This window comes from Lemur catta, chromosome 11, assembly GCF_020740605.2.
Source record: "Lemur catta isolate mLemCat1 chromosome 11, mLemCat1.pri, whole genome shotgun sequence".
NCBI classification, from domain to species: domain Eukaryota; kingdom Metazoa; phylum Chordata; class Mammalia; order Primates; family Lemuridae; genus Lemur; species Lemur catta.
In genome coordinates this window covers 25512261-25534091 of record NC_059138.1, presented here as the reverse complement: position 1 = coordinate 25534091, position 21831 = coordinate 25512261, and the positions used below count along the sequence as shown (strand labels likewise).

General features: G+C 34.2%; 1 protein-coding gene across 1 annotated transcript in view; it reads left to right on the top strand.

The window, feature by feature from the left end:
• The window catches only part of PTPRZ1 (protein tyrosine phosphatase receptor type Z1), a 172472-nt gene that overhangs the window by 87598 nt on the left and 63043 nt on the right, over positions 1 to 21831 (top strand). Inside the window, exons 3-8 of the mRNA XM_045564087.1 lie at positions 1968 to 2147; positions 5188 to 5339; positions 6784 to 6879; positions 7374 to 7440; positions 12509 to 12666; positions 12811 to 12961. Coding sequence (XP_045420043.1) covers positions 1968 to 2147; positions 5188 to 5339; positions 6784 to 6879; positions 7374 to 7440; positions 12509 to 12666; positions 12811 to 12961 — 804 coding nt within the window. The remainder of the gene's footprint in view (positions 1 to 1967; positions 2148 to 5187; positions 5340 to 6783; positions 6880 to 7373; positions 7441 to 12508; positions 12667 to 12810; positions 12962 to 21831) is intronic.

The following is a 21831-nucleotide window of genomic DNA, read 5'->3' as shown; positions in this document are numbered from 1 at the left end:
TTACTATTAATATTAATACATAAGTAGAGAACAGAATTGTGGAAAGAGTGAGAGAGGTCTCTGAGAACCAATTAGAAGGCACTAGAAATGTCTAAGCCAGTGCTTCCCCAAATGTAATGTGTGTATGAATCTCCAGGGCATTGTGTTAAAATGTAGATTCTGACTTCATAAGGCTACAGTAGAGGCCTGACTCTCCTAACGATCTCCTAGGTGATGACAATACTGCTCGTTGAGTAACAAGGTGTAGGCAGATGATAACGGTGACTCGGGCTAGAGTGGTAATGGTACAGATGAGAAATGGTCTGATTAGGATATATTTGGAAGGCAGACACAAAAGGGCTTACTGATAAGGACACAGAGGTGTCAGGATGACATCTAAGTTCAGGGGATAGCAAAGACTATAGGAAGAGATTATTTCAGGGCAGAAATCAAGAGTTCAGTGTAGGATATGCTAAGTAAGGCGCCATTTAGAATCCAAGTGGAGAGGGTCACAAAATGCAATAGAAAGTAGCAGGTTTATACATCATATGCAGTGTTATTGAAGACTTAAACATTTTATGTTTCTGTGTACTACAATGAAAAGGACCTCATTGATTTCTGCTGTAGTTTCTGTCTCTACATCTCTTGCATTGGTATTAGTAAAATAAGCAGTGTTTTCTTATTCCTGTGCCAAAGTTCCTTACAGTGAAATCAACATGTCATTACTCAAATCATTAAAGCTATTCCTAGAAGCCAAAATATACATCACTGTGCACATTTAAAGGATACTGTACTCAAACACTCTGTAGGAATAGAGTTAGACTTTAAAATAATTTTACAGTACCTATCAATTCTGGTAGATGCCTCACTATGAGATGTATTACCAGATTTTCCCTGACTAATTAGGCAGCTTCATGGTGTGACTAATTATTATTTGTTTTCTGGGTGAAATTATGCAAAGTTAACCCTGTCACGTTATGAGAAGTGGCCATTAGATCAAGCTTGCATAAAAATTAGTCCGTACTGACTCCCTTGTCACAAAAATAAGATGGTGTAGACTAGGATTGTATTCAAGATAAGTTTCCTTGTAATTTCCCTAAACCTCAATCATGTAAAATTTTGGTCTTACCTATTCTCATTTTCAGAAAGAAAAGCATTTAAAAGGATATAAGCTAAAAACTATGCTGCCATTCTGCTCTTCCTTGTGGTGGCTGTAGAAATGCTGGAGTTTAACCAGAGAAAAGTTTAAGACTTGGACTCGCAACATCTCAAGTATTTTAACAGACACTTAAATAGAAAATAGCTATGCTGAGCATTATTTGGGTGCTAAGTTCATGTCCAGTGAAATAAGATTACTGGTGATGGTTCATGGTTTCAGGTAGACATAAAATAAAAGCAACAAAAGGCAGTTTTGGATAGAAGGACTGTTTATTTTGTGAAACAGGTGAAAATTCACTTTATTGTAAGCAAAAATCTTTATAGAAAGGCCTGTTTTGTTTTTCTTATTGTTAAACAATAAAACTTGGTAGGTTTTATGCCCAGAAAAAAAAGTGGGCGAGAGATTATTTCAGGGATAGCCTGATGATTATGTTTTTGAAAATAAGACCCAAAGCCGATGGAAATTAAACCAAATCATTCAAGGTAGAGGCTGGTGGTAGGTCAGAAGGGGGCCAACTGCATGGAGAGTGCTAAACAGGCAGAGCTTCACTCCTGCATCTGGACTGCTTTCAATCTGGAACCTTGAGCTAGGACTGATTCCCTTATATGACAATTAGGCTTTCTGTTGATTTGGAAGAATGTGATGGATGAACAAAGTCATTTGACATGGTTCTTCTATGGCATAATTATTTTATGAATTAGTTCAAATATATCATAATTTTTACTACCATTGTATCTATTTTATGTAATGCATTAACTACTTTATATTATAAAATTGAGCTTTTACATGGTAATTTAGAAAACTAACTTCTTACTCTTCCTTACCCTAGGTGCACTGAATCAAAAAAATTGGGGAAAGAAATATCCAACATGTAATAGTCCAAAACAGTCTCCTATCAATATTGATGAAGATCTTACACAAGTAAATGTGAATCTTAAGAAACTTAAATTTCAAGGTTGGGATAAAACATCTTTGGAAAACACATTCATTCATAACACTGGGAAAACAGGTAAAATGTTTGCATTCTCTTTGCCTTAAATATGTTTTTTGGACCCAGAGTATGTTTAGATTAGTTTCACCTCATTTTCCTTTGAGTAGTATACCATGAACTGGATAGAAGCTATAGGTATAGAAGAAACCAAATGAAGACAGAAAATTGAAAATGTAGACAACATTTTGAAAATTTCTATAAAAATATAATGGCCAATATCATCATGTCATGTTTTTCAGTAATATAACAATAATGATGATGATACTAAAAGATATGATAATATAATTTATGGGTAATGTAATTTAATAACTTCATCACTGGTCAGTCACTTAGTCTTTGGATTTTTTTTCTTGAGCATTATAGCTTGATCTTTTCTGGTCAGCTTCATGCTATATTCAATATTTGGATATGAAAACAAGTAATCAACTATAACTGAAATTTAAGAAAATAAATTAATAGCCCCTCTATATAGAAAGTTTAAAGTTGTATACCATCCTTGGGAAACACTAAGTGCCTTTCTAGTGAGATTATCTTTTTCAAAAAATATGCAAAATATAATGCCATGATCAAGTGGGCTTCATCCCAGGGATGCAAGAATGGTTCAACATATGTAAGTCAATAAATGTGATTCACCACATAGACATAAGCAAAAACAAAGACCATATGATTATCTCAATACATGCAGAAAAAACTTTCAACAAAATTCAGCACCGTTTCATGATAGAAACCCTCCACAAACTAGGCATAGAAGGAACATACCTCAAAACTATAAAAGCCATATAAGACAAACCCACAGCCAACATCATACTGAATGGGGTAAGTTGAAAGCACTGGAAAAAGACAAGGGTGTCCACTGTCACCACTTCTATTCAACATAGTGCTGGAAGTACTAGCAATAGCAATCAGGCAAGAACAAGAAATAGGGGGTACCCAAACTGGAGAAGAGGAGATCAAACTATAGCTTTTTGCTAATGATATGATCTTATATCTAGAAAACCCCAAAGGCTCCACCAAGAGACTCCTAAAATTGATAAATAAATTTTATTACTCTTTATTATTGATAAATTTTTGCAACTCTCAGGTTTCAAAATCAATGTACACAAATCATTAGCATTCCTAGCTACAAATAAAATAAAATACCTAGAAATATACTTAACCAAGGAGGTGAAAGATCTCTACAAAAGGAATTATGAAGCGCTGAGGAAAGAAATTGCAGGTGACCCAAACAGATGGAAAAACATACCATGCTTATGGATTGGTAGAATCAACATTGTGTTAAAATGTCCATACTCCCCAAAGTAATTTACAGGTTCAATCCAATCCCCATCAAAATGCCAACATCGTATTTTACAGATCTAGAAGAAAAAATTCTATACTTCGTTTGGAACCGGAAAAGAGCCCCCAAAGCCAAAGCAATCTTAAGCAAAAAGAACAAAGTTGGAGGCATCACATTACCAGACTTCAAACTATAATACCTGAAAATTTTTTTTTTAGTTCCAGTAAGCTATACATGGACAAAATAATTTTCAAAAAGTGATGCTTTTCAGTTTTTGATAATACATTTTAAACAAAATTACATACTGAGAAGTTATGTAAAGGTAAATATGCACATAGGACAAAGATTAGGAAAATATTCAAAATTATAATAGCTCTGTTGGAGTAATTTTATCAATAGAGAATTTTTCTCTGTTTTCCATATTTAAATAATGTAATTATTTGAATCTAATAATTTAATTTCAAATTTCATGAAGGTAGAAGTTTTTCTACATCAGTGCCTGAGATGTAATAAACACTCAATAATTAAGAAAATTATTTATATTATATTATTAATTAAATACATAAAAGTATATTGTCCCAAATCTTAACATTTTCATTACCAGTTTGAAGGGCATTACAAAGCAGTAGGGCATCCAGTTTCTGCTTCATATTTCTTAAGGGAGAATGGTTAAGGACTTGATGGTTAGAGCTATGCTGCTTGGGTTTGCTACTGGCTCTTCAACAACAGTGTGGAACATCGAGCAAATTACTTAACCTTTCTGTGACTAATTTTTTCTATCTGTAAAATAGCGATTATAATGGTATCTACCTCCCAAGTTTGTGTGAGGATCAAGTAGTTAATACATATAAAGTAATTAATGTAGTGCATGGTACATTATGTGATAAATAAATGTCATCTGTCATTGGTACCAATATTGTTATTGTGTTTGTCATTATTATTATTGTTGTTGTTATTAATGGAAGTTTGTATCCTTCGCTGGCTGACCAATATGTTGGATTCAGTCCCTGATGCAAACAGTGATTTCTATCTAATGGAACAAAGACCTCTTAAATCTGATTGAGAGATGTCAAAATCTTGTGTTAGGCTCTCAAGAGAATCATTATAAAATGTAGTCAGATAAAATGTGCTATGTGACTTATATAAGGGAATTTAAAATTCTAATGGTTGCCACTCAGGGTTCGAACATGAGATGGCTAAAAACCCCTTCTCAACAGGAACGGGTTTCCCACTTTCCTTGCCATACCTGGGGACACAGGTTCTGGAGCTTGATGAAGCCTGGGATGATGCTTGGAGGGCTTAGGAGACAGGACAAAAGCAGCAGCCTGATAAGGAGTAGAAAGGGGCTGCAAGGAAGAAGGTGGAAGCACGCCCTGAAGACTTCCCTTCTTTTGACCCTTCTGTCCTTCTCCCTTTACTCTGTCTTCTCACTACCCTCACATACCTTAGGAAAGTAGAGCTTTTGAGGAATGGCAATCTCAGGACACCAAACAGGGCAGGTGGACTGGCTGTCTTCTGCCCTTACAGTCATAAAGTAGTTAGGGCCTTCAGCTTAGTTTACATTTGTTGCAATAAGATACATTAAGTATATTGTGCAGAGCTACAAAGTTCAGCTTCTAAAATGGTGAGTTAATATTGTTTTAATTTATCAAATAAATAATTTTCTTAATGTACCTTAAACATTAATAGAAGGAAATTTAGTTGAAATTTACAATTTGATTTTTAGAAACTTAGATGCAATTTTACTGTTTTTGGTTTTGGGTTGTTTTTTTTTTTTTTTAGTGGAAATTAATCTCACTAATGACTACCGACTCAGTGGAGGAGTTTCAGAAATGGTATTCAAAGCAAGCAAGATAACTTTTCACTGGGGAAAATGCAATATGTCATCTGATGGATCAGAACATAGTTTAGAAGGACAAAAATTTCCACTTGAGGTAAGTCAGTAGTTCCACTAGTTACTATTTCATTTTCTATATCATTGAGATATTTACTTAGCATATAATTTGATTAATATTCACTCAAATTTTATAACTTGTACAGATATATTTTTGTGGCTTGATTAACATCTGCCTTCCTTACTAGACTGAACTCACTGAGTAGAAGACCCATCTTTGACCTTTACCAGTACTATTATTCCAATTTTGTAAAAACATGAAAACTAATTAAACTGAGAATAAAGTCTGAGTCAAATGGACTAGATTTGAATCTTGGCTCCACCATTTGGTTATTAGTTAGATGACATAACATTTTACAAATTATTTAGCTTACCTAAGCTTCCATCTCTATTCTGTGAAATTGACATAATAGTAGTAGTACCTGCCTTATAAATTTATTATGGGGGTTAAATGAGAGAATGAATTATTACTCTTATAAAAGTAATTAAAGGAAATCACAAAAATCACAAAAATGTTAACAGTGATTTCCTCTGGATGATGGCATTATAGATACCTCTTATTTTTTCCTTTAAATCCTCAGATCTTCAAAGGTACCTATAATGAAACTGTATTACTTTTATAATTCAAAACAGTTGTTGATAATAAAAATAAGACTAGGGTGAATTGTCTCTTAAAGGGCTAAAAAGATTTTTTTTTAATGTAGATATGCACATTCACATTTATGGCTTATAATTTGGGATGGGTTTTTTTCTCTTTTTTTGGTATAATCGGTATCCTTAAAGAAAAACACATTTAACAAATTTGGTTTCTCAAAAAAAAGTCAACTCATTAAGCACATAACATCTCACTTCTGAGAATATAGCTTTCTCACAATATGAGTTACCTGATTTTCAAGCCTGTAACATGAGAAGCACCAAATTATAGATGGGGAGACTGTTACAGACAGACACCTATATGGACTGAAGTAGCAACTGACAAGGAAGAGCCTCACAGCAGGAGAGGAGAATTAAAACATGAAACTTTTCTGGTATTTTTTAGGTAAAGGCTGAGAGTTCTTGAGAGTTTTAATATTAGTAGAGCACAGTGTGATAACATCTAAAAATGATAACCCTGAACCTTCAAGAAAGGCATATACACTCAAGAAAGAATGAAACCCGTATTTGAAAAAAATTCAGCAAAATAGTTAAAATAAAATGATTTGATAATTGCTCTAGTAAATTTTACTGCCATGCACCCTGGTAATCTCAAAGGGGTAATTTCTGGGTTCTACATATGACTTTGTATTTCCTTCCTCACTGAAGGATGGGAAATGATTGTAAATGTAGCTGTATATATATGTAACTGATAAAATATTTTGAAAATATACAGAACGTGGAATTATACATGTTATTGAATTTTTCAGTTGGTCAATTGTTTTGTCACATCTCTGCTGATTTTTGTAAAGTCTTTGTATATCATAAAGCTATCATTGTTACCTTTCTAGATGCAAATCTACTGCTTTGATGCGGACCGATTTTCAAGTTTTGAGGAAGCAGTTAAAGGAAAAGGGAAGATAAGAGCTTTATCCATTTTATTTGAGGTAAGATTGACCACTAACTTAATTCCTTTGTTAGTCACATTAAAAATTGATGCAAAATATCAAGACATATTTTCTAACAAATAGAAGAGTTCACAAGTAGAATGATAACTAGTGATCATGTTTTTTAAAAGATGACCCTTGTTTGGTATTTTTAAAATGGGACTCTTGTATTCCTTACTTGGGTGGATCTCTTACAGCTGGAGCAAAGTATTGTAAGTACACAGATTTCCATATTTGCATATACAAAGCATCATAATTGTGTAGCAGTAACTGAATCATAACATTTTAAAATGTACTTTTGTTAGTGGAAAATGTAAAACTTTTCTGGTTTTTATTGATTTTATTTGTTTTTATCTTGCTATGAAAAAATGTGTTTGGAATTCATTATTTTTGAATACATGTATTTAAAATGGAATTCATTAATGTTTACATTGTCATTGAACAATTTATCAAATATTTTATCCTATTTTTAGAATGTCATTCTTCTTTAACAGGTTGGAATAGAAGAAAATTTGGATTACAAAGCAATTATTGATGGAGTTGAGAGCGTTAGTCGTTTTGGTAAGCTACTTGGAAAAATATTTCTCTTCAAGAACTACTTTGGATGAATATGAACTTTTACGATATGACAAAAATCACTTGTTCCAAAAGGTGCAAAGCACTATATATTTAAAGAGGAGCAATCTCTTACTTCTCACACTTGATGAATTATACATTTTTCACCAAATAAAGAACCATTTATCAAAAAATTCTGTTACATAAAAATCATAAAATATTAATAGAAGTAGGAAGTTGAAGTTTTCTAAATTTATTCTTGAAAATAATTATATCATGTATTTAAAACATATTTACCTGTTATATCTCTGCATGGTACATCTCTTTAAAGACTTTAACTTCTAACCTGAAGCCAGTTGATTTTATGAAAATCACATTTTAAAGTATGAAAGGAATTATTACTCAACTTAAAATTTATTTCCTGGTGGTTTCCTTGATAAATCCTTTGCTTTACCAATATGAGGAGAAAAGAGTTTTGAAAGAAGGTGAATGCCTACATAGAAGAAGATGCAGTATGCTTTGACATTGTTCTGTCTGCTATCTCTTGAATCTTGTAATTTGTCACAACAAATTCTTTTGACAACTTGGCAAAAACTGCAAACTTGGTAATAACTGCTATTTTATTTGTATGAAGCACCCCACGCACAGTATTAATGCTGCCCTTAGTTATCAATAAAATGAGGATTATTCCTCTCCAGGAAGCTGCAAAATTTGAAATCAGGAACAAGACTCATATAGATCCTTTTCTTGAAAGCAGAAGCCTAGCCAAGGATTGATTTATCTTTGTCAATTACATGTGAGGATCTGAATTGACCAAACTTTTCAGAAGTCAGAAATATGTGAACTCCTGCAGTGCAGCTTTCATTTCTTTGGAAAGGTACAATCAAAAGCAAGATGAAGCTGTTACCTCCCTCCATCCACCCAGATTGCAGACTTCAACACTGAATGCCATAAGCCACACTTAATTTTCCTCTCACTGAGTCAGAAAGTGGATTCTCTCCAGACTGAAGGATGGTAGCTATTATCATTTTAATTCCTGCACTTAAAAATGTATAAAATATGAATTTTGAATGTTCCAGACCTTGCACCAGCCTCTGGGGACAACAAAAGTGATGTTAACACCGAGTTGTTAATGCTAACTTGGGTAACTGTGGCACCTTGGCCACTTTCTCCTAAGGCCTCTTTACTTTTGGGGAGGGTGGTTCTCTAGAAAGGTGCTCATATCATCTTAAGAATAAATTTGCTCATGTTCTTTGGCTGAAGTTTTCTGTTTAATATCTATTGTCTATAAGCCATTGAGGGAGGTACTTTATCAGAGACACTGCAGCCACATAATACCCTTCCGGAGAATATGGATTCCCTAACACCATTATTCTGCCTGTCTCCTGGCTCTTAATTTGGAAGCAGAACTTGTTCAGAGTGAAGACAGACACTAGTCTGCCCTCCTTTATCCTATTTCTCTCTCTGTCCAGCTAATTGTGCACCACCTTCCTCTTGTATCAAAAAACAAAATCCCCATGCCTATCAACTCACTCATCCAGATACCTAATATTTCAATATACTCAGAATGGACATCTGCCCAAACTAAATTAAGTTGAGTCTTTCTAAAATTAAACATTTCCATTTTGGAAGTTCTTGAATTAAATCTGGTCCTGTTTCAGACTCTAGAAAACACCTACTGCCCAGTAAACTGGAGGCTTCTCAATAGTGGCTGCCAGCCATTGCTGTTGGGAACCTTTCGGACTGAAGGCAGGACTGTCTTTAAACAGTGAGTCTAGAACCCAGCTAAACTCCCAAATCCTGCTTTACATTTCCATGTAGTATGAGTTATCCAAAAAAAGAACACTTTCCAACATTATTCAGATTATAAAATCTCTTATTACTCTGTGGGCTGGTTGCCTTTTTCCTATCTTCCTAAGAGAAGTCCATATTTCATTCCGTCCCTCACCCCTCTGTTTCCTTCCCTTCCTTCCACCATACCTACTTGACGTTAACAAGGATTGTTCTATGCATGGGTGGAGTAAGAAAGGGCGTGATGTTGCAGCAATACAAAGATAATACATTAATATTTCCCAAGCAACTCCACAAAAACGTTAGTTGAAATCTTTCAAGTTGCAAGGAAGAGACAGACACACCCCAGGTAACATCATCAGTCATTTTCCAATAGGAATTCTCACCAGAATGACCTAAGGTGCTTTCTTAATCACAAATTCAGCCCAGATATTTCTATATTGAAAAATCCTCATAGGCAGTTTTGATGTGGCCCATCTTAAATATCATTGTTCTAAGTAATAGGAGGTAATTTTAAGTATCTAGCATCTCTTCCCTAGTGCTTGGTCCTATTGTGGTCTCTGTCTTTCTCTCGTTGTCTCTCATCCTCCCTGTCTTTTCCCCTCTCACTGTCAGCCTCCCCATGGAAGGATCTGATTAGTTGTTGCTTAATCATCATTATATGTTCAAGCATATGGTGGTTGCATGAATAAATGGTCCCAAATAAAGCATCGTTGGCTCAGGTGTGAATAATTCTTGTGTTAACAATAAGTGAGGTTATTCAGATGAAGCACATGCTTTTTTCCAAAACAAAAACAAAAAATACCAAAACACCGTAGTCCAATTTTTTCAGAAGACAATGGTATAATTGAAAAGTACTATTGTAACTGAAAAGTCTTGTGATGTCTAGGACAGAAGCTTAGGACATGTGTGTAAGTAACAAAAAAATATAGTACAAAATAGTTAACAAGTTCATGAGAGAGACCAGATGACTTCTATTGAGATTGATAGGCAGGAGGATAAATTCCATATTGGGAAGAAGGAAGGGAAAATCAAAACCTTTATTTTCATTCTTTCCCTTCCTCCTAACTTTTTTCCCCTTTAATTTTGTTCCCAATTTTAAGAAAATTCTCTGTCGGTATCCTTACTCAGGTCTCACCTCTGCTTTCCCCTTCCTGGCCTCTAGCTCTCCTGGTGTCAATTTATTTTCCCCTAATTTAGCAGTGAGTCAACTTCTGGCTTCTTATTTATTATAATTAGTATTCTCGACACATATATTTCCACAAAATATTAGTAAGATAGATTTTGTCTTCAGTAGAAAAAGGAACAATTGCAGTCCATTGATGATTAAGAAGGATGTTATTTAATCTACAAAAATTTTCAAATATAAAAAGCATAAATCTGAAAGAAAATATTCACAGATTTAAAATAAATGTTCTCAGTTTTCTGAGAATTTAAATCTAAATTCTGAATATCTTATCTTGACATTGGAAGAGAGGAGGACATAATTTCTAGAAGTTACTAAGGAATCCATTAAACCAAACATAACTTGAAATTTCTAATGGATTTAGGTCGTATCAACGTGGCACTATCACTCAAAAAGGTTTTTATCTCTAAGATTCAGTTTTTAATTCAGACTGGAAGCAGTTAGCTCTAACTTTAAATAGTAACAGTAAACCTCTTCCCTTCAAACATTTCTGTATTGCAGAAAAATAAACATTTAATAATTTAACTTTTAAATAAAAATAAATTTCTCTTTGAGGCTTTCTGGATATGTCTAGTCTTCATAGAATTTAGTGCCAGAGTAGACTATTAAGACCAAGTAGTTCAGTCATTTCATTTTATAACATGGAAAATATAATTAAAAAGGACTAAAACCTTGCACAGGCTTCACTTTACTTCTGGTTTTCTACCGTAGTTGCATGTTTGCATCACCTGGGGATGCTTTTAAAATGAAGATGCCCAGGCCCTACTGCTAGAAATTTTAATTTAAATGATCTAGGGTGGGGTCTGGGACATTGGTATTTTTATAAATCTCCCCAGATTATTCAAATAAGACTTAAAACCAATGCTCTACACTCTGCTTCCTCATTAATTGGCTTCAGGAGCTATTAATGACCTAAAGTTTATAGAGAGCAGAGGACTTGCACTGGGCTGGGTAGTTAAGAGGATGGGAAAATGAGTTAGACTCAGATCTCACTGGTAAGCAAATTGCTGCCTATATGCGTGAGGACTGGTATAGAAATAGCTGCTAAATGGCCGAAGCAGTGCTACTGGTAAGTGTTATTGGGAAAAACTCTTCTAGATACCGTTTAAATTTTAAATCGGCATGTCAGTTACACTCACACACATGCACACACTCTTCTGGGATTTTGAATGAGATTTCATTGAATCTATAAATCAATCTGGGTAAAATTTACACCTTCACAATACTGAATCTTCCAACCCACGAACATGATATTTCCCACCATTTTAAAGTCTTGTTTAATTCTCTCAAGAATGTTTTGTAATTTTCAATATAGATGTTTTACACATCATTTGCTAGATTTACTCGTATTTGATTTTTTATTTTTTTGCTATTTTAAGTCATACTGCTTTAAATTTTATTTTCTGTTGTTCGATGCTGGTATATAGAAATACGATTGATTTTTGTATATTGGTCTTATGTACATTGACTGTGCTTGATTCACTTATTATTTTTAATACTCTGAATTTTTTCAATGTTTTGCATGCACAATCATGTTATTTGCAAATTTTGATGGTATTCTTTCTTTCTATACAATCCTTATGACTTTTTTTTTTTTACTTTATTGTACTGGCCCAGTGTTCCAGTTCAATGTTAAGTAGAAATGGTAATGGCAGGACATCCTTCTCTCATTCTTGAGCTCTAGGGCAAACATTTCTAAAAAGTCATCCTTAAATGTGATGCCTATTATGGACTTTTGAAGATAATCTTCCTCAGAATAAGGTTTTGCATTTGTTTTCCATGAATTGATATTGAATCTTATCAAATGATATAACTATTGAGATAATTATATGATTTCTGAGTATCTTTTATATCTAAAATATTCTTTTCAGCATCTTGATGTAAAGATTAGGTAGGTTACACTGTATAGTGGTACATATAAGACAGTTTGGGGTATGCTAGCTTTATCACTGTTTTTTAATTGTATCTAAAATGTTCTTCAAATTTTAGTTCTGATTAAATACACAACAAAGTATGTGTCTCTGTTTCATAGAAGGTTTTAGCAGCTAAGTTCTCGTGTTGGTATTCCAGCTGAGATGTATATTTTTCCCTTTGCAGGGAAGCAGGCTGCCTTAGATCCATTCGTACTGCGGAACCTTCTGCCAAACTCAACTGACAAGTATTACACTTACAATGGCTCATTGACATCTCCTCCCTGCACAGACACCGTTAACTGGATTGTTTTTAAAGATACCGTTAGCATTTCTGAAAGCCAGGTAATCTTTGAAATTCAAGCAAATGAAGTAATTTGAAGCAATTTAAAAATAATTATTTTCTAGCTTTGCAATAGAAAATCTGTTTTAAAGCATTTACTGATACCTTCGAAGCAGATATGTTGAATTATTTGGTCTTCTTTCCAGTTGGCTGTTTTTTGTGAAGTTCTAACAATGCAACAGTCTGGTTATGTCATGTTGATGGACTACTTACAAAACAATTTTCGAGAACAACAGTACAAGTTCTCTAGGCAAGTGTTTTCCTCATATACTGGAAAGGAAGAGATTCATGAAGCAGGTATGTATTGAAATATTATTTTTCTGCAACTCTCACAGATTTGATGTTATAAGAGGTAATTGTGTTGTAATGGAAAATATACAGGACTTAGAATTTTAGTAATATTTTGATTATTAGTTTTGTAGTTTTAGGTAAGTTTTAGTTCTTTGCATCTCAGTTACCACATCTATGAAATGGCAGTTAGAAAGTCCGTTCTTCCTCATATGAATAAACTCATTTTATAGATGAGAAAAACTGAGATTCAATTTTAAAAAGTGATTTTTCTAAAACATGCACTTAATATGAATAAGTAGCAAAGCTACATACACACCTCCTATTTCACTTTTTGGCATGGCATTTGCCTGGCTAAGGGCTATGAGAAAGAAATGAGTGAGGATGAGGTGTTCAGAGCTTGGGCAGATCACTGCTGGTTGAGATGGTTAGGGAACCTTCATAGAAGAACCACATTTGAACTGAGTCTTGACACATTATTTAGGTTTTAAAGTGAATTATTAATGGATTAAAAGAGAATCTGCTTCCCAGTTTCCTTCTTTGGGGGAAAAGAGGTATGTTCTTGTCAGATGCAGCCAGTGGAGGTGACGCCAGTCGGGGAGTCTCTGGAGTGCCCTCTGTGTCTTTTGAAGCTGACACATCAGTCAAAAGCCTTTAAAAATGTCCAGAGGACACAGTCAGATACATCTACTGATTTGTCCTTTTCAGTTTATATGGCAGTTGTGCTGGTTCATGAAAGACATAGTTGAAGTGGCCTTTGTTTGGGGACTTGTAATCTTTCAAGTCCATGGTCTTCTTTGATCTCTGCCCTCTGCAATGAATTTTTTGTCATGTGTAATATTAATTTAATAATCATCTGCTTTTGAAGATTAGGCATTAAAACAACATGGTTTTATATTAATGTGTTTATCCTTTAACAAAAAAAGAGCCCAAGACAACAGTGATAAATAGCTATATTTAATATGATGTTAAGTTTCAAATTAAATTTCCCTGAAGTGAGGCAATTTAATTATATTTCTACCAGCACTACTAAATACTATAACGTCCTGTCTGGTAAACAATAGACAATTGATTAGAAAAAAGAAAGTGAATTTAATTGTCTTTTTTTTCTCAAATAATAGACCAAATAACAAATTAAATGAATATGATTCTGTCTTGGCATGCACTTTTACCAATTATATTTTATTAAAACCCTTCAGTGGCACTTCATTGCTTTTAGAATAAAATCCAAACCACTTGTCATTGCATGGTAAGTTCTGTATAGTATTTACTAGTCTTAGTGCCTACTTCTCCCCAACTAGCATCCTTCTCTCACACTGAACTCCACAAAGTCCCCTAAAGATGGAAGACCACATTCTTCCAGGTTGCATTTGTACATGCTGTTTCCCCCTGGTGGCATGGTCTTCCCTGCCGTCCTGACTTCACTTCCCTGCCTCCTCATTCTTCGAGACACCAGTAGGGCATTGCATCCACGGGGAGGCCATCTCTGACTCTATCTCCATCCCCACAAGTCTGGCTCTGGCACTGGGCACAGGACTGCGCTCTTGAAGAGGCACCATATGTAAAGAGTACATGGTAAATGATGCTTATCTGGAGTTGTGCGATGTGCCCGGGTGCTCCAAACTTCATAGAATTTGCCATAGAATGGCAATTGTCTGTTTACTCATTGTCTCCCCCACCAGACTCTGAGCCTTATGAAGGAAGTAATTAAGTTGTTTATCTCTTTACCTTCATTGCTCAACTAAAGTAAAGCTGTCATTCACTAGTCACTGCATGACTGAAGAATCCATTTCCATATTTAAAAAAAAACATAGAAGGTCATGCTTTGATGTGTGCTTCAAAAATGGTAATAGCTGCCATGCATTGTATGACTTTACCAGGAATTGAACCATACATTATTTGATTTAAACTACATACCACTTTTATTAAGTTGGCCTCATTTTTCAGTTTGCGAAGCTGTTTTTAAATGGCTTGCCAAGTTTACACAACCAGAAAGGGATGGAGTCGGTATTTGAACCCAAATCTCCCTGATTCTAAAGCCTTGCAAAGTTCTCTCCACTGTGCTTTATATTTATAAAGAAACATGATTTCTGCTTACATAATTTTATCATAAAAACTGATGATCTTAAAAATATGAAACTCAAAAAAAAGTAGTATTGGCATTTGAGTGCTTTATCCTAAGGTCAAACACAGGGACAACACTTTCTAAACTACTTGGTGTTTTATGTTATATAAATATAATCTATGATGTATGATGGCACCTATAAAGTAAGGAAAGCAATTTTCTTGAGTGGAGCTTATGGGAATCAATATTATTCTCTTAGACCAGGTGTGTATTTCAGAATTTCACATTCCTGCTGCAACACTATTTTGACTGCCAGAGTAGGAATAATGTATCACCTATTTGTGGTTTGGTTCCAAAATAATTACAATGGCAGAAATAACAAGAAAAAAAAAACCCTCAAAATAGACTCACTCATTTAAGTCGAAGGGACTTAAAATGCAAAATTTAAGGAAAAAAACAGAAGTTTTACAATAAAAATGGACATTCGATGGTTCCTTTGGCTGTGTACTTAGTCCTACACGTGCACCCTTCCCTGGCTTCCTCAAGAAAATCCAATCACAACAACAATTTTGTGTTGTGTGAATTTTGACTGAAGGTTTGTGGAGTAATGGGGGGGCCTACAAAACTTAGCATCTCCCCAAGACATCAGACTACAGCTTAGAAAATATTGTTTATAAAGTGTTATTCTTTTATATTGTATGTCCTTAGGATAAACGTGAGCACTCAAAAGCCAATACTGGTTTTTTATCAAAGTTTCTTGTCTTGAAGGTTATCAGTTTTTATTCCAAAATTATGTAAGCAGAAGCATATCTCATAAGCAGTCTCCTTTCCTGGGCCCCAGAGCCCTGCCCTCAGATTTTTGACCCTGCTCTCTAGTCAGTTTCCCTCACAGAGTCTTTGTTTCACATCTTTCTCAGCCCACGCATGTCTGCACATCTTGCTAAGGCAGAAGAATCATCTTAGTCCCAGGTCTTCCACACTTGCCTACCCACGCCTACCCCAATGAGCTCAGCAATCCAGCAGCCCTTCGTTTTCCAAGAAGTTATCCCCTGCTCGGAGAGTTGGAGGTTATAAAGAACTCCCCCACCACCACCCTCTGCTTGCATAGACTTGTAGGCACGTGTATGATTTTAAAGCTTCAATCCTTGTCAAAATACGTGATTTTGAGATAGCAGTGAAATGTATTAGAAAAATCAGGTTATGTCAGTTGGATGGGTCTCCTCCATGCAGTTAAATATTCAGTCAACGCTTTTTTTTTTTAATTTAATGTGAGCCACTATGAATTAATTCATTCATTTGCCACTACGCAGTATAGGGCCTTCCCTACTACACATAATTGAAAGTAATTCTTCTTTCTTCTGAACCATCATGGTCCTTTACCTGCAGTTATGGCACTTTGCATTTTTTGCCTTTCTTTAGTTTCTAGGTAGATGTCTATCTGATTGATTTCAGTATTACCTATTACACCTGATAAAGCACCTATCAGGTAGTAAGTACCCTCTGACTCCTTGATGAATGATGAACAAATGAAGGAATTGAAGAATCAACCAAAGCTTACTTATTACTTAGCCTCTGGGATTAAAGACAGTATGTGTGTGTTATTAGCAACAAGCACAGAAAGAATGACTGGCTGGCTTTAGATTGCCAGCCAGGTCGGAGCCAAGTTCTTCTTTCCTGAGCATCCTTTAAATAATTAAAACTTTGCAAAGCCTTCATGAGAATACAATACAGTAGCATCAGCATATGTGCACAGTTCATGTTCAAAATTAAATATCATTCTAGGGAAAGAAAGATTCTAATTTTAAAAAGATAGTATCAGTGTCATATAATATAGTTGTGAATAAGGACCTGAATAATTTGCTTTCTTCATTTTGATTCTGTTAATCCTCTGTGAAAGTATTACTGTATTTAACAGTAATAAACATTTAGCATATCAATATTATTATATGATGATTTTTATAGATTTCCATTATGTAACATTCTGCATTTACTGAAATAATAATTTTATAAGTGGGCGACTTGCTTTTTGTTTTGCAGTTAAAAAAGGGGAGACATGAATCTGATTAGAGTTATAGAGATTTTTTTTACAAGCTGGAACAACTTTTGCTTTATCCATCATGAGTGTTTACATTAAACAAGCATTATTATTATTTGCCTTATACACATATACTGTATTCTTGTGATATTTTTTTTCCTTAACAGATATACTGTCTTCTTTCTACTTTTTGGAACTGAATTTCAGAATAAGAATTAAGGATTGCATTTATGCTCAGGATTTAATGTTTATTAAATTTAATGTGAAAAGAACTTTTTATTACATGAACATTATAAAGAGAAAATATAGATAAGAACACAGAAGAAAATAAAAATATCCTATAATGTCACCACCCAGGGATAACTATTGTGAGGATTTTGGTAAACATCCTTTGAGACCTTTCTCTTAAATTAAAAATATATTATTATATCCCACAAAAATGAGACTACACTATGTTTGTTGCCTTTTTAAATTCATGACATAAGTATATATTTTTAATATACCATTCTTAATTTTTATGTAGTATTCCATTGTATAGTTCTAACAATTTATTAAACCTAAATTAGGTTTTCAATTTTAGACAATCAGGTTATATATTTTTTGCTGTTATAAATATCTAACATCTTCCTTTTGACCAAGAGGGAACTAAGAGCTAGCATGAAAATTGTCAGAATCTTGCTCTCAATAAATGCATTGTAGAAAAATGTATTTTGCAAAATACATTGCAAATAATTGCAAAAACCATGTGAGGTCTATATATTTATGTAAATTCTTCAAGGTCAGAGACCAGGCTTTATCCATTTTTGTATTCACAGCAGGCACCCAATAAAATTTTGTGAATGAATACATATTTTTACCAGAACTTTGATCCTCTATTTTTCCATTTTTATGTAGACCTACCATTTATTAGAAAGGCGTTTCTTTTTGACATCACAAAATGGACAGTGGATCTTCTAAGGCTCATAGAATTTAATAGAACAGTCTGATCTCGAAGGCGTTAGTAAAAGCTATTTTTTAAGTAATGAGTACCATGTGTGAATAATGATATAAACATAGCAAAAGTATAAAGTAGGTGAAGTTCAACTTTATCCACGCCTTCCAGGCATCACATGCTTTCATGCCGCCCTCTTACCACCTAACAAGCTTCTCCCACTAGGCAGCAGGGGCCTGCTAAAGCACAGTGTAGAAAGGCTTGGGCTTTACAGTCCAGTAGACTTGCTTTCAAATCCCAGTACCAATGTTTATTAGTTGTATAAAAATTGTCAAGTTACTTAACCTCTGCCAGCCTCAGTTTCCCCACCTATGAAATGGGAAAGTTAAAAATGGTCACCTTATAGAGTTGTTGTGGGGTTTCAATGAGCTAAAGCTTGCAAAGCAGTGCAATTCATTGTAGTATACTCCAGACTCATAACTAGTATTATTGTAATATGTATCTATGTATAAAGAGACAAGATGTCACAACTAGGACATCCTATCCAAGTTTTCCATGTGTTGTGAAATAATTTGTTTAATAAAATTATGAATGTACTTGAAATCTCATTTGCTAGCATAGTAATATGTAATATTTAATGGAACGTTTTTTCACAAAAAACAACAAAATGTAAAATTTTTCAAGGCAGAGTAAAGTGAAGGGAGTGTCTTTGTAGCACAATGTATTTGAGCTTGAACAATTTTCTACAATTTCCTGAAAAATGTCATGATGAATTATACATTAGTAGACTTACCTTCTTGAAGGTCAGTGGTTGTAAATAGCATTTGTTAAGATCACATGTATGTAAACACTATAATTATATTTAGAAAGTGAAATGAAGATTATTTACTTCTTAGAAGATTGTATAATATATTACAAATTGAACTGCTGACAAAGTTACTGTGTCCCTAGAGAAGATTGAAGTAGGTAGAATTTCAAAGACTCCTTTTGCCTGTTTATCTAAAGTGAATGATGTAATCATTTGTAAATGCAAGACAATGATATATCTTTTCCAATTATTACATTTAGCATTGATATCAATATTTACATTAGTTGTATTAAGATCTACTCCCTGAAGAGAAATTACAACCTTGTTGGGTATCTTCTGGGTCTGTAAGTCTTTAAGCTTCTCTCGCAGTGGTTATCAAAGTACTTATCTTGATATTTTTTAATATATGGCATAGAAACCACAAATAAAGACATGGTGAACTTACTGGTGTACATTCACAAAGTGCTTTTGTCACGAGTTGTGTTAAACTCCACGGAAGTTCAAATTAACAGGAAATAAGTGAGTAAAGCCTAGCATAGTCTCAGGTAATTATGACATTTTCTCAGCCACTCCCCAAGACTCGCTCTCCTGTCTTTTCGTATCCATCGAGATCTTTACTCATCATACAAGGAGCTAAGACTGCACCTTCTCTCTCAAGGCCGACAGTGCTTCCTCCAAGGCAGCCACAAGAGCCACAAAAGCAGAAGAAAGCCCAGCCCTCCCCTTGGCCATCTCCATCAGCTTTCTTGATTAGCAAAGAGATTTGTCACAGCCAGAAAATTCATTTATCTTTCTCCTTCCCCATTTCTTTTCTTTTTTTCTCCACTTTCTCCTTTTTTCTTGTGATATTCAGTGCTTTGCTTATTAATCTGTTGGTGCTTATTTCACGAGTTGTGTGCCTTCTTATGTACTAGGTTTTCACTCTTCGTGTCAGTAATGAAATGATGAATGATGAACCACAAGACATTGTGTCAGCGAAAAGTTTGTGAAGCTTTTACAACTTTTAATGGAAAATATGTGTGATATTGAAAAGTGCAACCTAATTTGGTCTAAATGGCAGATTTTGTTTTACAAGTTTGTTGTGCATTCTCTATAAATGGAGTCCAGAATTTAGGAATTAAAAATACTCGTTAGATCTCAGAACTTACTAAATCTAGACGTTATAAACCTATCACAGGGATGAGATTCCTAAAGGCAAGGGTAGCACCTTCTTCATCTGTATGTCAAAAGTGCCCAGAACCAAGCAGATGAGAGTGGATTGCTAAAAGTAAGTGTTTAAGCAAGGACATTTATAGCTCCCTGATAAAAGATACTACATCCTCAGTATCTGTAGTGAGGACCCTTTGCATTTGTATAGTACTGAAGCACTTACTTGAGCTCTGTGTGTGACTTGACATGGGCCCCAGATGTGTCAGAGGCCGCCTCATAGCCAGCGGCCTACAAGAACCAGGTTGTCCTTCTTGGCCAACATTCTCTTAGGAATCAGTAACTATGACCCAGATCACATGTAATGTGGAAAGGAATCAGGATATGAAATGTAGTTCTGAAGAAGGAAATGAGACCTCAACAGAGTTATGAACTCCCCAGTATAAAGGAAATTATATTTTTCTTACTATTTTATTCTATGGTAACTTGTATTTGGTGTCTGAGTACATATTGATCTGGAAAACTCTTCTCGATTTTTAATACAGATAATATGCTTTATAGAGTATATATCCTTCTAATGACATAATTAGACTGATTTCAGTAGGAAACATACAGAAAACTTGGAAAATTTAGTGTGTATTAATTACTTCTCCTGTGGTCATTACCCAGCTTTGTATTTGAACATAAATTAGTATATAAAGAATTAACTAGAATGTTACTTAAAAAAGATCCAGTTCTATCTTATAAAAGGGCAACCCTTTGGCAACATTATAGACTATATACAGAATACAGGCTTTTCTCTTGAGTATGTTCTGAAATGCATTTGGGTTTTGTTCCATAAAATGTTGTGATTCAGCGTCTAAACAATAAGATTTAGCTATAGCTTTATAATGCATTACTAAATTGTTAATTATCAGTAAATACAAGGAGTGATTTAAAAATAAATTTTGAATTAAAATTTAAAACTATTAAACAAATAACTAACTCCCACAGACTTAAAAAGGAAGACAGCAAATGATGAAAACATCCTGGGAAGGAAATATAAAGTTCTTTGTGGAGTCTGCTGATTCTTAAAATTAGAGGCATCTAACTGTCCACTACTATTAAGGCAAAATAAACATGGATATCTGACCATAGTAGTTCATGCTGTTTAAGCAATAGTCCTTTGGATATTTTGAAAGCAATACTTTTATATTTTTCCAAAGATACTTTTATGTTTTGAGTTCATGCATAAAACTCATTCATTTTTTATTGTAAATCATTTCTACTTTCTAAAAAGTGAGATTGATTTTTAGAAGGCAAAAAATCCACAAATGATATTGTCCAGGATCATTTTCTGCTTTCCAAAAAGTGGGCTTGGAATTTATTAGAAGCAAGAATGAGGCTTCTGCCTCTATTTGATGGTCTTCTGCCATCTGGTGGACATTAATAGAAGTGTCACTACATAGAGTAACAGATGATGTAGTCTAGACCTAAAGTATAATACTTTTTCTTTTTTAAAAAAAGTTACATGTTTCATCCTGCATGCTACTCATTATAAGACGTTTTCGTATACAGGTTTAAAAGTCAAGGCTAGTATGCATTCTTTTTTATGTTTGTACATTTTCTTCTTGTGAATTCATGTGTTTTTTTTTTCATTTTACTATCTATTAAGGTAGAATTGAATATTTTATTTTATTTTTTATTTCAAGATATTATGGGGGTACAAACATTTTAATTACTTGTTACAATACTATGGTGTTCACACGGTAGTAATATTCTCCGGGGATTAGGGGATTGGGGGTGAGTAAACTCACAAGTAATGGACGTGGTGAGCATTGTAGGGGGAACAAGGCACACCCCAAATCATGGTTTGAGTGTGGCAAAGTCATAACATGTAACCAAGATGAATTCA